General features: G+C 36.1%; 1 protein-coding gene across 2 annotated transcripts in view; it reads right to left on the reverse strand.

Moving 5' to 3' along the window:
- The window catches only part of LOC150100027 (protein disulfide-isomerase A4-like), a 193,690-nt gene that overhangs the window by 37,338 nt on the left and 143,706 nt on the right, over positions 1-12,646 (reverse strand). For both annotated transcript variants that reach the window (XM_090403155.1, XM_090403156.1), the window contains one exon: positions 1,271-1,427. In XM_090403155.1, coding sequence (XP_090259281.1) covers positions 1,271-1,427 — 157 coding nt within the window. The remainder of the gene's footprint in view (positions 1-1,270; positions 1,428-12,646) is intronic.

Genomic DNA, 12,646 nt, shown 5'->3' on the forward strand with positions numbered 1-12,646 from the left:
GATGGCTTTTTCAACTTCAAGTATGGATATGTATTCCTGACTGCATGCCTGGTCAGTGTTTTTTATCACTCTGCTGTCATCACTGCTTCTTTCATTTAGCAGTTTTTCAAAGTAATTACTCCATACTTCAAGGATATCTTTTTCTCCTGTTTTCATATCACCTTTATCATCTCCAACTCCTTTTACAGCACTCTTTCCTCCATTCCTAAGCTTCTTCAACAACCTCCAGAATATTTTGCCACCTTCTTGATATTTATTTTCTATATTCTTGCCAAAGTCCTCCCATGACTTTTGTTTAGCTAGTTTTACACACTGTTTAGCTTTCTTGCATTTGTTTCTGTATTCTGTAAGAGTAAAAGCTGACTTATTTGCCAGGAACTTTTGATATGCTTTCTTCTTTTCCTTCACTGCCTCTTTAACTTCCTGTGTCCACCAGGGAGTTCTGATTTTTTTTATCCTTGCACACAACCTCACCACATGCCTCTCTGGCAGAATCAATCAATGTTTTCTTCAGAGTTTGCCACTGAATCTCCAAGGTTTGATTCCTGTTCTCAAACTCTTTCATTTTCTTTTCAATAATCTTTCTGTATTTTAGTCTACAGTTCACATCTGAGAGCTGCTCAACTTTTATTCGTTTTAAAACTTTCTTACATGTTATTCTTTTCAATATGAAATTCAATTTTATCCTGCTCAAGACTAAATAGTGATCACTTCCAATTTCAAATCCTCTGTACACTCTGGTGTCCTGCACCAGGGAGAAAACATCACTATCAACAATATAAATTGATAAAAATGGAAAAAAAGATTCTTAACCCACCCATTGTACAAATGTACTATAGACTTACTAATAATCTTTTGTGGGTGGGAACAAAACACACACAAAAAAAAATCACTTTCCCTGCAAAGAACTTTCTTCTCACTCTCCTGCTCACACCCTCCTTATACAGTTTCCATTGATGGCCTCTTTTTTTTTAATTTTTTAAAATTTACTGTGATGGAACATGGTAGTTTTCTTCCAGAAGATCCTGTGGGAGGTATCCAATATATATATATATATATATATATATATACATACATACTTACCATATAAAATATGTGTTAATTGACTGTTTATGTTATCGGTAAGGTTTCCAGTCAACAGTAGGCTATTAGTAGTTAAGTTTTTGGGGAGTCAAAAGTTATACACGGATTTTCGAACAACGCAGGAGGTCGGCACCCCTAAATAATAATGATAAAATTATATATTAAAAATAAAAGTAGATTTACTTACGAACTCGATGCTCAAATCCAAAATCAACATCATAATACACCACAACTAAAGGATATTTATTCTGATATCTCCACATATTAGAATGCATTCGCTGTCCAACAAGCGGTAGCAAATTTTCATCAAAAAACTGTTGAATTTCACTAGCTACTCCATCATCCTATATTGAAATTGAAATGTGTATATAAATAAAAATAACAGATTTCATCTACTGTTCATTACATCAAAGATCACTATCAAGTAGTTCATAAATTATATTTCAATGTATTTAAAATATTTAATATATGCAGCAAAAGAAAACTGAAATGATCACATATAGTAAAAACTATACTCGACTAGGTTTAATTCGCATCAATCAAAATAACCAAAAGAAGTACCACATCATTAAATGAATATCTAGGAACTTCATTGGGATTACAGGAAGTATAAAGAGATAAATATATTTAGATATCTATATTTTATGGTCACTTGGATAGCTCTGAAAAGGATTATTATCTTTATTAAATGTTTAGGGGACTGTTTAGTTTTTGGACTGATTTATGAGTAAAACAAAACCCTTAACATTTAAATCTTCTAATAAAGAAGCAATGCAAGACAGAAATTCCGAGTTACACTAGGAAGATAAGCTCTTAATATCTAATCTGAGTAGATGTACTTCTCTGTATTAGATACAGAGAAGTACATCTACTTAGATTAGATACTGACTTATGATTATGAAAATCATAATGATGCAGCTCAATCAGTAAATCACAACATGGTCCCTAAGTCATGTTTCAAAGAAAATTTCTTACTTCACTACTTTAATGAATTATCATAATCACAATGCTGATATATAGCCTCATGGAGTATATGGGATGCGATGCTAGTGCTAAAAGATGGACAAGCTTGTGTTATTAGAAGCTTCTTTATCAATAATTTCCTTCAAATTAATCCTGTTGTTTGTCAGGTCTCCACATGATTATTTGTGGGCCTTAGAAGACTAAGTGTCTTCTAAGGCACTTAGCATCAATCTACCTATATCATGGTCTTCCTGCATCCTGGCATTAATTATCCGTTTTGCTAACTATTCAGTTTTAAGTGACAAAACCACCTTAGATGAGCTCTGCTTATATATTCTTAAATGCCTACAAGGTCAAGTTCTTAAAAAAAATAATTTTTCATATCGTTTTCTCACTAATGCTATCTGTTCACTATCTTAATTTTTCTCAAACTTTCCTATCTGTAGTGTCTAATCTATGTTCAACTATTTTCTTTCTAACTCACCTCTCACAACCATAAATTAAAATCATGAAAATCAATCAATCAATGTTATTCCATATGCATTTTTTTGATTGAGGGTTATTCCATATCCCTCAATCACAGCAACTTTCTTTATTCTATTATATATCACCAAATTTGCTCTTAATTTTTTGAAAGAATAATACATACCACACTTATGAATTGGCTCTTAGAAAATAAAAAGATCAATTTCTACAACTGCATACAGGTCTCAACACAGTACAGAAGATCAATTATTTTATCTTTGCCAATCAGTCATAGATTTTCTTCAATTTGAAGAAAAACCACCAAAGAAGACAACAGCAATATTCTTGGATCTCACAGCTACCTTTGCTCGCATTTGGAGACAAAAGCTAATAAAAATTGCATATGATACTTGAATAAAGGGGAATGCATTAATTTGGATTTCAGATTTCATGAAAGGAAGAAAAATGAAAGTAAAAGTTAATGGAATTTATTCCAACATGCATTGAACTTGAGATGGAGTCCTATAAGGTTTTGTTTTAAGCCCACTCCTATTTCTCATCTATATGAACAATATCCATCCTCACATAATACATGACACCAAAATAGCATGCTATGCAGATGATATAGCAACCTGGCACACAAGCAGTAATCCTCAACAATCTAAAAAAGTCCTAAACAATTCAATAAAAGGCTTAGGAAGATGAGCAAAGGAATTTAAATTACAGATAAACTCAGCATCTTCTCCACTGATAGAAAAAGCAGACACAATTACAACCCCCAAATCAAAATACATAATACCAAAATAGAAAAAACAGTCTCCAAAATACTTAGGCCTAACCCTAGATACTGAACTGAGATTTACAACTCATATTACAACTGTATCTAATAAAGCTCTTAAAATGCTTAATATCATCAAAAGGCTTCGTGAAACAAAGTGGGGGTGCAAAACTGAAGACACTCAAAACAACATATATGGCATTCATATGACCCACAATGGAATATGCCTCATCAATCTGGACTCCAGCTTCTACTAGCTCAAAAGAAAAACTTGACAGAGTACAATCAAGAGCAGCAAAAATGATTATAGGTGCAGTCTCATCCACAAATAATTTAAAAGCTCAACAAGAGTGTGTGGGCTTCACATACTAGAAGACAGAAGAAACTCTCCACAGTTAAATTCACTAATAGAATCAGGAGCCAACAACAACAGGATCACATCTCACTCAGGACTTTTGATGCCTGGACAAGAAAATCTAGACTAAAGAGATCATCTACTTTACAATATGATCATGAAATTAGAAAACAGATCAACTTAGAGCACCTTTCCATTGAAATAAGCAAAGAGCCATTCTTTTCTGCTATTCTACCAAAAAACACAATGATAAACTTAAATCTCCTAGAACCTTGTTCAAAAAAAAAGGATTCACAGCAAGAAAATAAAAGAAAATGGCTTGACACTATACATCACTTAAATAATCTAAACCATGTCATTGCCCACACTGATGGATCATCTGATGAAGCACTCAACCAAGGAGGTTCAGGGGTTTTTCTAACTCTACCTGGGGGCAAGGAAACACAAATCAAAACCACAGCTGGCCAAATAGCTTCAAACTTCACTTGTGAATCAACAGCCATACAAACAGCTCTCGAGTTCTATCTCTCGAATCCAGTAATAAACATTACAGAAGGAATAACCATCTACAGTGACTAAAAATCTGCACTAGAGGCATTAAAAAATGAAAAAACAAAACTCACAGAAGAAATTCATAAACAACTTTAACTACTAACAACTTTAAGTTTGAAAAATAAGAACTGTACACTGCAATGGATACCAGTCCATGTAAATATTGAAGGCAATGAAAGAACAGACAGACTAGCCAAAGAAGCAAGATACTTACCTCAAAAATTACATCCACTATCATCACTAACTGATGCTAACTCTGTTGCCAAAATAAGATTGGTAAAACAAACTTTCAAGAAGAAGAATGAAATCAATGAAATTGAAAATAGAGAAATAATCACAATCATCACAAGACTAAGGACAGAACATTTTAAAGGCATGAAAATACAGCCAGACGGTAGTAGGAGCTATGAAACATGCAACTGTCCAGGAGTTGAACTAACACCTGTCCATATCTATTCTTATCCAGAAATTGCTGTTACTCTACAGAAAACTGACAATAACCCTAGAGAAAAGCTCTACTCCATCAAAGTTCAACAGATTGACAAAGCAGTTCTACAGATCCACGGTCATATCTAGAAGCTCTTTAATGGACTCGACAACAACATCATCACCATATTCAACTGCATCTTCACTAAAAATTGTACTTATGTAGGCTGCCTTGTTCAACAAGTTCTTCATTAAAAACGCATGTGATGTTTTTCAATTTTTTCTGTTTATTTTCATAATTTTACCTTTCCATTACTGATTTTCACATCAAACTTGAAGTAGTTAATCAATTTAGTTAAAGAATACTGAAGACTTTTACAGAATATATACAGATCTACATAATGTAAAGATTAGCTGATCTGAATATTTAAGACTTTGATATCAGGTTTAGGTCCGCACAGTTAGCCTAGTGGCTGTGTGCTTTGCAACCATATGCCTGGGGAGAGAGTATCCTAGGTTCGATTCCTGTCGGTGACGTGGGGAGCTGAAGGATCTTCCTCAGCCATAGCCAAGTTAGCCAGTCTTGGGCGTGGACAGTAGGGTTTTTCCCCCCAGTTTATCCTGGGGTTTTTCATCCCACAAAGCAGCAAACCAGCCTTGAGAACTCAACACTACAGGACATAGGATACAGGGCTGACTACTTTATCCTGTAAAAGGTTTGAGGTCCAATGATTAATAAACCCTGAACACCACAAGGTAAAAGAGGATAAAAGGAAGATGAGATGAGATATCAGGTTTAAAGTTAGTTCACACAAAAATTGTTGAAATAAATGAGACATAGTTGAATGAGGATGACATCATGAAAGGAATAGACATGGAAAAGTATGATGTTTTTTGTGAAGACAGAAAGGGTAAAAAGGTAGGTGGAGTGCTATTGATTATAGAAAAAGAGTTATGTCCACAGAGAGTAGATATACATGGGCAAGTGTGTGTGTGTGTGGGAGGGGAATAATGAAAGTGGTTTTGAGGCAGTATGGTGTGAATAGAATGAAATACTTAGATGTTGCTATACACCTGGTAAAGTGGAAGGTGGTGACCATGAAATGTATAAGCAAATCAGCCAAGCAAACAGGAAAAGAGTAATCATCATTATGGGTGATTTTAATTATGGTAGTATAGATTAGGATGGCAAGAATTCAACTGGAAGTAAAGAAAATGAATTTCTCAATTTTCTCAGGGATAACTACCTCAGACAGAAGGTGAGAGTGACAATGAAATGATTACCTGAGTAGTTGCTAGTCGTGTGAGGAAATAGAATATGTGAAACTACAAGCCTAGTGATTATGAGAAGACCAGGAGACAGTCGGCAGCTGTAACATGGAAGGAGGAGCTTGGGGGAAGGGGGGGGGGAGAAGATCAATGCTGCTTGGGTGCTATTTAAGAACTATTTTATCTTACAGGAAAACTCAGCCAGAAAAGAAGGAGTAGCCATAGTATTCAACACAAAATACGAGGCTAATCTTCTTGAATGGCAGTCAGTCTCAAGTAGAGTAATGTGGGCAAATATGAGAATGGGGAACTGGACAATGAGACTTATTTGTGCCTATGGTCCCACAGAAGGTTCTACTAAGGTAGAAGTGGAGGAATTTTTTGAGGCTTTAGAAAAAGCAACTGACACAATGAAAAATTGGTCCTTGTTGGGGATCTAAATAGCAGAGTAGGAAATGATTGTGAGACATACAAAAATATTTTGGGAAAATTTGGAGAAAAGAGCAAAGCTAATAATAATGGCAAATATCTGTTGGACTTCTGCTCAGGACATGGACTGGTTATTACTAACACCATGTTCCAACATAAAAATGTGCACAAATTCACATGGAGAGAAGAGGCTAGGAATAAGAAAAGTCTCAATGACTATGTTTATTGTTGATAGTGATGTTTTCTCCCTGGTGCAGGACACCAGAGTGTACAGAGGATTTGAAATTGGAAGTGATCACTATTTAGTCTTGAGCAGGATAAAATTGAATTTCATATTGAAAAGAATAACATGTAAGAAAGTTTTAAAGCAAATAAAAGTTGAGCAGCTCTCAGATGTGAGCTGTAGACTAAAATACACAAAGATTATTGAAGGAAAAATGAAAGAGTTTGAGAACAGGAATCAAACCTTGGAGATTCAGTGGCAAACTCTGAAGAAAACATTGATTGATTCTGCCAGAGAGGCATGTGGTGAGGTTGTTTGTAAGGATAAAAAAATCAGAACTCCCTGGTGGACACCGGAGGTTAAAGAGGCAGTGAAGGAAAAGAAGAAAGCATACCAAAAGTTCCTGTCAAATAAGTCAGCTTGTGCTCTTAGAGAATATAGAGACAAATGCAAGAATGCTAAACACTGTGTAAAACTAGCTAAACAAAAGTCATGGGAGGACTTTGGCAAGAATATAGAAAATAAATATCAAGAAGGTGGCAAAATATTCTGGAGGTTGTTGAAGAAGCTTAAGAATAGAGGAAAGAGTGCTATAAAAGGAATTAGAGATGATAAAGGTGACATGAAAACGGGAGAAAAAGATATCCTTGAAGTATGGAGTAATTACTTTGAAAAACTGCTAAATGAAACAAGCAGTGATGACAGCACAGTGGTAAAAAACACTGACCAGGCATGCAGTCAGGAATACATATCCATACTTGAAGTAGAAAAAGCCATCAAAGGCTTGAAATGTGGAAAGGCAGCAGGAGTAGATGATATTCGACCAGAAATGCTGAAGTATGGTGGTATAAGAGTCTTACAGTGGCTGCACTGCATAGTTCAGAAAGCCTGGACAGAGGGACGAATTCCCGATGATTGGAGTAGAGCTCTCATAGTAACCATATATAAAAAGGGAAATAAAACTGAATGTGAGAATTACAGAGGTATTTCCCTACTGAGTGTTCCTGGCAAGATCTATGCAAGTATACTTGAGAAACGGTTGAGAAGGATTGTGGAAGAAAAGCTTGGTGAAGAACAAGCTGGATTCAGGCCAAATAGAGGCTGTCAGGATCAGATCTTCACTTTACGACAAATAGTCGAGAAAGCACGGGAATATAACAAAGATCTGTATTTAAGTTTTGTCGATCTGGAAAAGGCATATGACAAGGTGCCAAGAGAGAAGCTATTCAATACGCTGCAGTTATATGATGTCAATGGGACATTATATCAAGCAATACTTAGTCTTTATTTGAGTTGTAAGTCAGCAGTTAGAATTGAAGGAAGTATAGGAAGATGGTTTAATGTTAAATCTGGTGTGAGACAAGGATGTACATTATCCCCTCTGTTATTCATTATCTATATGGATCACATTATGAAGGAAAGTGGTATTAAACATGATATCAAAATTGTAGATGTTAATGTCAGCTCTTTGCTTTATGCGGATGATGTTATACTTCTAATAAATCAGCTACAAGTCTGCAAGATTCTCTGACTAAATTGAATTGCTCTTGTAATAGATATGGTATGAAGGTCAGCAATAAAAAGACAAAGACAATGAAAATAGGCAGAATCGTTGAAAATGTCAACTGTGTTGTGAATGGAGAACCTGTGGAACAAGTAAAACATTTCAGCTATTTAGGCACGATTTTTACTGAAGATGGTAAATTAAATATAGAAATAGACAACAGAATCAGCAAAGCTGGTATGGTGGGAAGTCAATTGAATAAATTCATATGGAATAAGAGAGAAATTAGTTGGAACACTAAATTAGCTGTATACAAGACAGTGTTCAAACCAGTTTTAACTTATGGATCTGAGAGCTGGGTCAGAAATAAAACACTTGACCAAAGACTAGAGACTTCAGATATGAGAGTCCTGAGAAAGATTATAGGCGTGAACAGATGGCATCAGTGGCAGTATCATATTAAAAACGAGGATATTAGGAAAGAACTTGACATTGTCAGCATCCAGGAATGCATTAGCAGAGCTAATCTCAGGTGGTATGGTCACTTAAACAGAATGGGCGAGGAAAGATTAGCAAAACAAGTGTTCTCTGCCAGGTTGGCAGGAAAACGACCCAGAGGAAGACCAAGATATAGGTGGATTGATACGGTACAAAGTGCTTTAGACGATAGAAATATAAGATCTAATAATATTGGAGTGTTGACAAGTAACAGACTGATTTGGAGGAAAATTGTAGATAGGAAATTAATAATGATGTAATTTTTTTTCATGTAGTACTATCATATCCTGTACACCCCTTGAGGGTACATGGCAGGAATTTGATGATGATGATGATGATGATGATGATGAGGAAAACTCAGCAGGGAAATACCTCTGTAATTCTCACATTCAGTTTTATTTCCCTTTTTGTATATGGGTACTTTTTTATTTATTCATATGGGGTTCTCCCCGTTCCTCAACCATCCCTTAGGACAGGTTGAGTCAGACTAGTGAGGAATTAAGTATATATTTATGACTGTAGATCTGTGTGTTCACAGGCCGGTTTGTCTGTTCTGGGGGATGAAAAACCCGAGTTTTGGGTGAAAAAAATCCCCTACCTCAGGATGAGACCAGCTAACTTACTTTTAGTTGAAAGAGACTAGACGAAGGTTCCTCATGTCTTGAACAGGAATCAAACCCAGGTCTTACTGACCAAAGGGCTTCATCTATACCAACTGAGCTACGGAGGCTCTATAAGGGTACTATTAGCTCTACTCCAATCATTAGGAATTCATTCCTCTTTCTAGGCCTTCTGAACTATGCTGTGCAGCCATTGCAAGACTTTTATACCTCCATACTTGAGCATTTCTGGTTGAATATCATCTACTCCTGTTGCCTTTCCACTTTTCAAGCTTTTGATGGTTTTTTTCTACTTCAAGTAGGGATATGTATGCCTGATTGCATGCCTGTTGAGTGTTTTTTACCACTGTGCCTGTCACTGTTCGTTTCATTTAGCAATTTTTCAAAGTAATTGCTCCATACATCAAGGATATCTTTTTCTCCAGTTTTCATGTCACCTTTATCATCTATAATTCCTTTTACAGGCACTTTTTCCTCTATTTCTGAGCTTTTTCAACAGCTTAGAGAATATTTTGCCACCCTCCTGATATTTATTTTCTATGTTCTTGTCAAAGTCTTCCCATGACTTTTGTTTAGCTAGTTTTACACAGTGATTAGCTTTCTTACATTTGTCTCTTTATTTTCTAAGAGCACAAGCTGACTTATTTCCCAAGAACTTTCGATATGCTTTCTTCATTTTCTTCACTGTCTCTATTTCTATCCTTGCAGACAACCTCACGACATGCCTCTCTGGCTGAATCAATCAATGTTTTCTTCAGGATTTGCCACTGAATCTCCAAGGTTTGGTTCCTATTCTCACACTCTTTCAATTTTTCTTGAATATCATCATCATCATCATCAAATTCCTGCCATGTACCCTCAAGGGGTGTAGAGGATATGATAGTACTACATGAAAAAAATTACATCATTACTAACTTCCTATCTACAATTTTCCTCCAAATCAGTCTGTTACTTGTCAAGACTCCAACATTATCAGATCTTATATTTCTATCGTCTAAGGCACTTTGTACTGTATCAATCCACCTATATCTTGGTCTTCCTCTGGGTCGTTTTGCTGCCAACCTGGCAGAGAACACTTCTTTTGCTAATCTTTCTTCGAACATTCTGTTTAAGTGGCCATACCACCTGAGATTAGCTCTGCTAACGCATTCCTGGATGTTGACAATGTCGAGTTCTTTTCTAATATTCTCGTTTTTAATATGATATTGCCATTGATGCCATCTGTTCATGCCTATAATCTTTCTCAGGACTCTCATATCTGCGGTCTCTAATCTTTGATCAAGAGTTTTACTTCTGACCCAGCTCTCAGATCCATAAGTTAAAATTAGTTTGAACACTGTCTTGTATACAGCTAATTTAGTATTCTGACTAATTTCTTTCTTATTCCATATTAATTTAATCAAATGACTTCCTACCATACCAGCTTTGTTGATTCTGTTGTCTATTTCCATATTTAATTTACCATCTTAACTAAAAATCGTGCCGAAGTAGCTGAAATGTTTTACTTGTTCCACAGGTTCTCCATTCACAACACAGTTGACATTTTCAATGATTCTGCCTATTTTCATTGTCTTTGTCTTTTTATTGCTGACCTTCATACCATATCTATTACAACAGCTATTCAATTCAGTCAGAGAATCTTGCAGACTTGTAGCGGATTTATTTAGAAGTATAACATCATCCGCATAAAGCAAGGTGCTGACATTAACATCTCCAATTTTGATATCATGTTTAATACCAGTTTCCTTCATAATATGATCTGTATAGATAATAAATAACAGAGGGGTTAATGTACATCCTTGTCTCACACCAGATTTAACATTAAACCATCTTCCTGTACTTCCTTCAATTCTAACTGTTGACTTGCAAATATGTTAAAGATACCAAGTAATTTTAAACCTGGTTTTACTCCATTTCCCAAGTAAGCAAACAGACTAAAAGTCAAGTTTGCGCCTGCAATTGAATGTTGACTTGCAACTCAAATAAAGACTAAGTATTGCTTGATATAATGCCCCATTGACACCATATAACTGTAGCGTATTGAATAGCTTCTCTCTCTTGGCACCTTGTCATATGCTCTTTCCAGATTGACAAAACTTAAATACAGATCTTTGTTATAATCCCATGCTTTCTCAACTATTTGTCGTAAAGTGAAGATCTGATCCTGATAGCCTCTATTTTGTCTGAATCCAGCTTTTTCTTCACCAAGCTTTTCTTCCACAATTCTTTTCAATCGTTTTTTAAGTATACTGGCATAAATCTTACCAGGAACACTCAGTAGGGAAATACCTCTGTAATTCTCACATTCAGTTTTATTTCCCTTTTTATATATGGGAGCTCTACTCCAATCATCGGGAATTTGTCCCTCTGTCCACGCCTTCTGAACTATGCAGTGCAGCCACTGTAAGACTTTTATACCACCATACTTCAAACCTTTCCAAATTTTTTCCCCTTTTTATTGCTGGAATTTTGCTCTAGGAGGACCAGGTTTCCTGTTTCAGATCCTTGTATCTTCTTAGCATACGTTCTTGCACGTTGTGAACATATGTTGCTGGACTTACCTACCAATTCATATGGCACTTTGTTTTCCCTGATGAGGTTGTTCAGATAGTCATCTATATCGGGAAAACCTGTGCTGACTCTGGAATTTCTGAAATCATTTGGGAACAATGGCTTGAAACCATAAATTATGACTGCTGGGGTCTCCCTGATAGCAGCATGGAGAGCAGTCCTACATACAAACAGGGTGTGTGCTAAATGGGTATCCCAGTCTGACACGCGCCCATCTGCTAGCTTGGAAAGAGGTGCTTAACATTTTATTCATTCTTTCGCACATTCCATTCCCTTGAGGGTGATAGGGAGTAGTGAACAGATTCTTTATCCCTAACAGTTTACAAAGCTGCAACATAGCCTCAGCGGTGAAATTAGAGTCTGATAAGAGGGTTTGAGGGGTTCTGTACCTGGAAAAAATTAGTTTAAACAGCTTGCTTGCTACAGTCTTTGCTGTCTGATCCTTCATGGCTGTGGCTTCAGGAAATCTCGAGAACATATCAATTATCACAAGTATGTAGTTGTTGCCCTTCGAGGAGATAGGAAGTGGGCCCACAATGTCCATAGCTACAGCCTGAAAGGGACGTGAAGGGATTGGGAAAGGCTGGAGATTAGCCTTATCTATGATATTAGATTTCTGCTGGCATAAGTGACATGAAGACACATGTGCTTCGACATCCTCTCTTATTCCCTTCCATAAATATCTATCCTTTACTCTTTTCCATGTTCTATGAATTCCTTGGTGACCTGCTAGGTCCGAGTCATGAAATGTGTAGAGTTATGGGGAGATGGATTGGAACCTTCCATCTATAAGGTATTTATAGCCCTATTTACAATCCTTTTGATAGCTTAAGTACAAGTTTCTCCATGTTGATATGTTAGACTTGTTAAATCTTGAATGAATTGAATTTTCAATAAATTCTCCCATTCA

This window comes from Typopeltis vanoorti, chromosome 13, assembly GCF_054136105.1.
Source record: "Typopeltis vanoorti isolate ZY-2024b chromosome 13, IOZ_Tvanoo_1.0, whole genome shotgun sequence".
Taxonomy (NCBI): domain Eukaryota; kingdom Metazoa; phylum Arthropoda; class Arachnida; order Uropygi; family Thelyphonidae; genus Typopeltis; species Typopeltis vanoorti.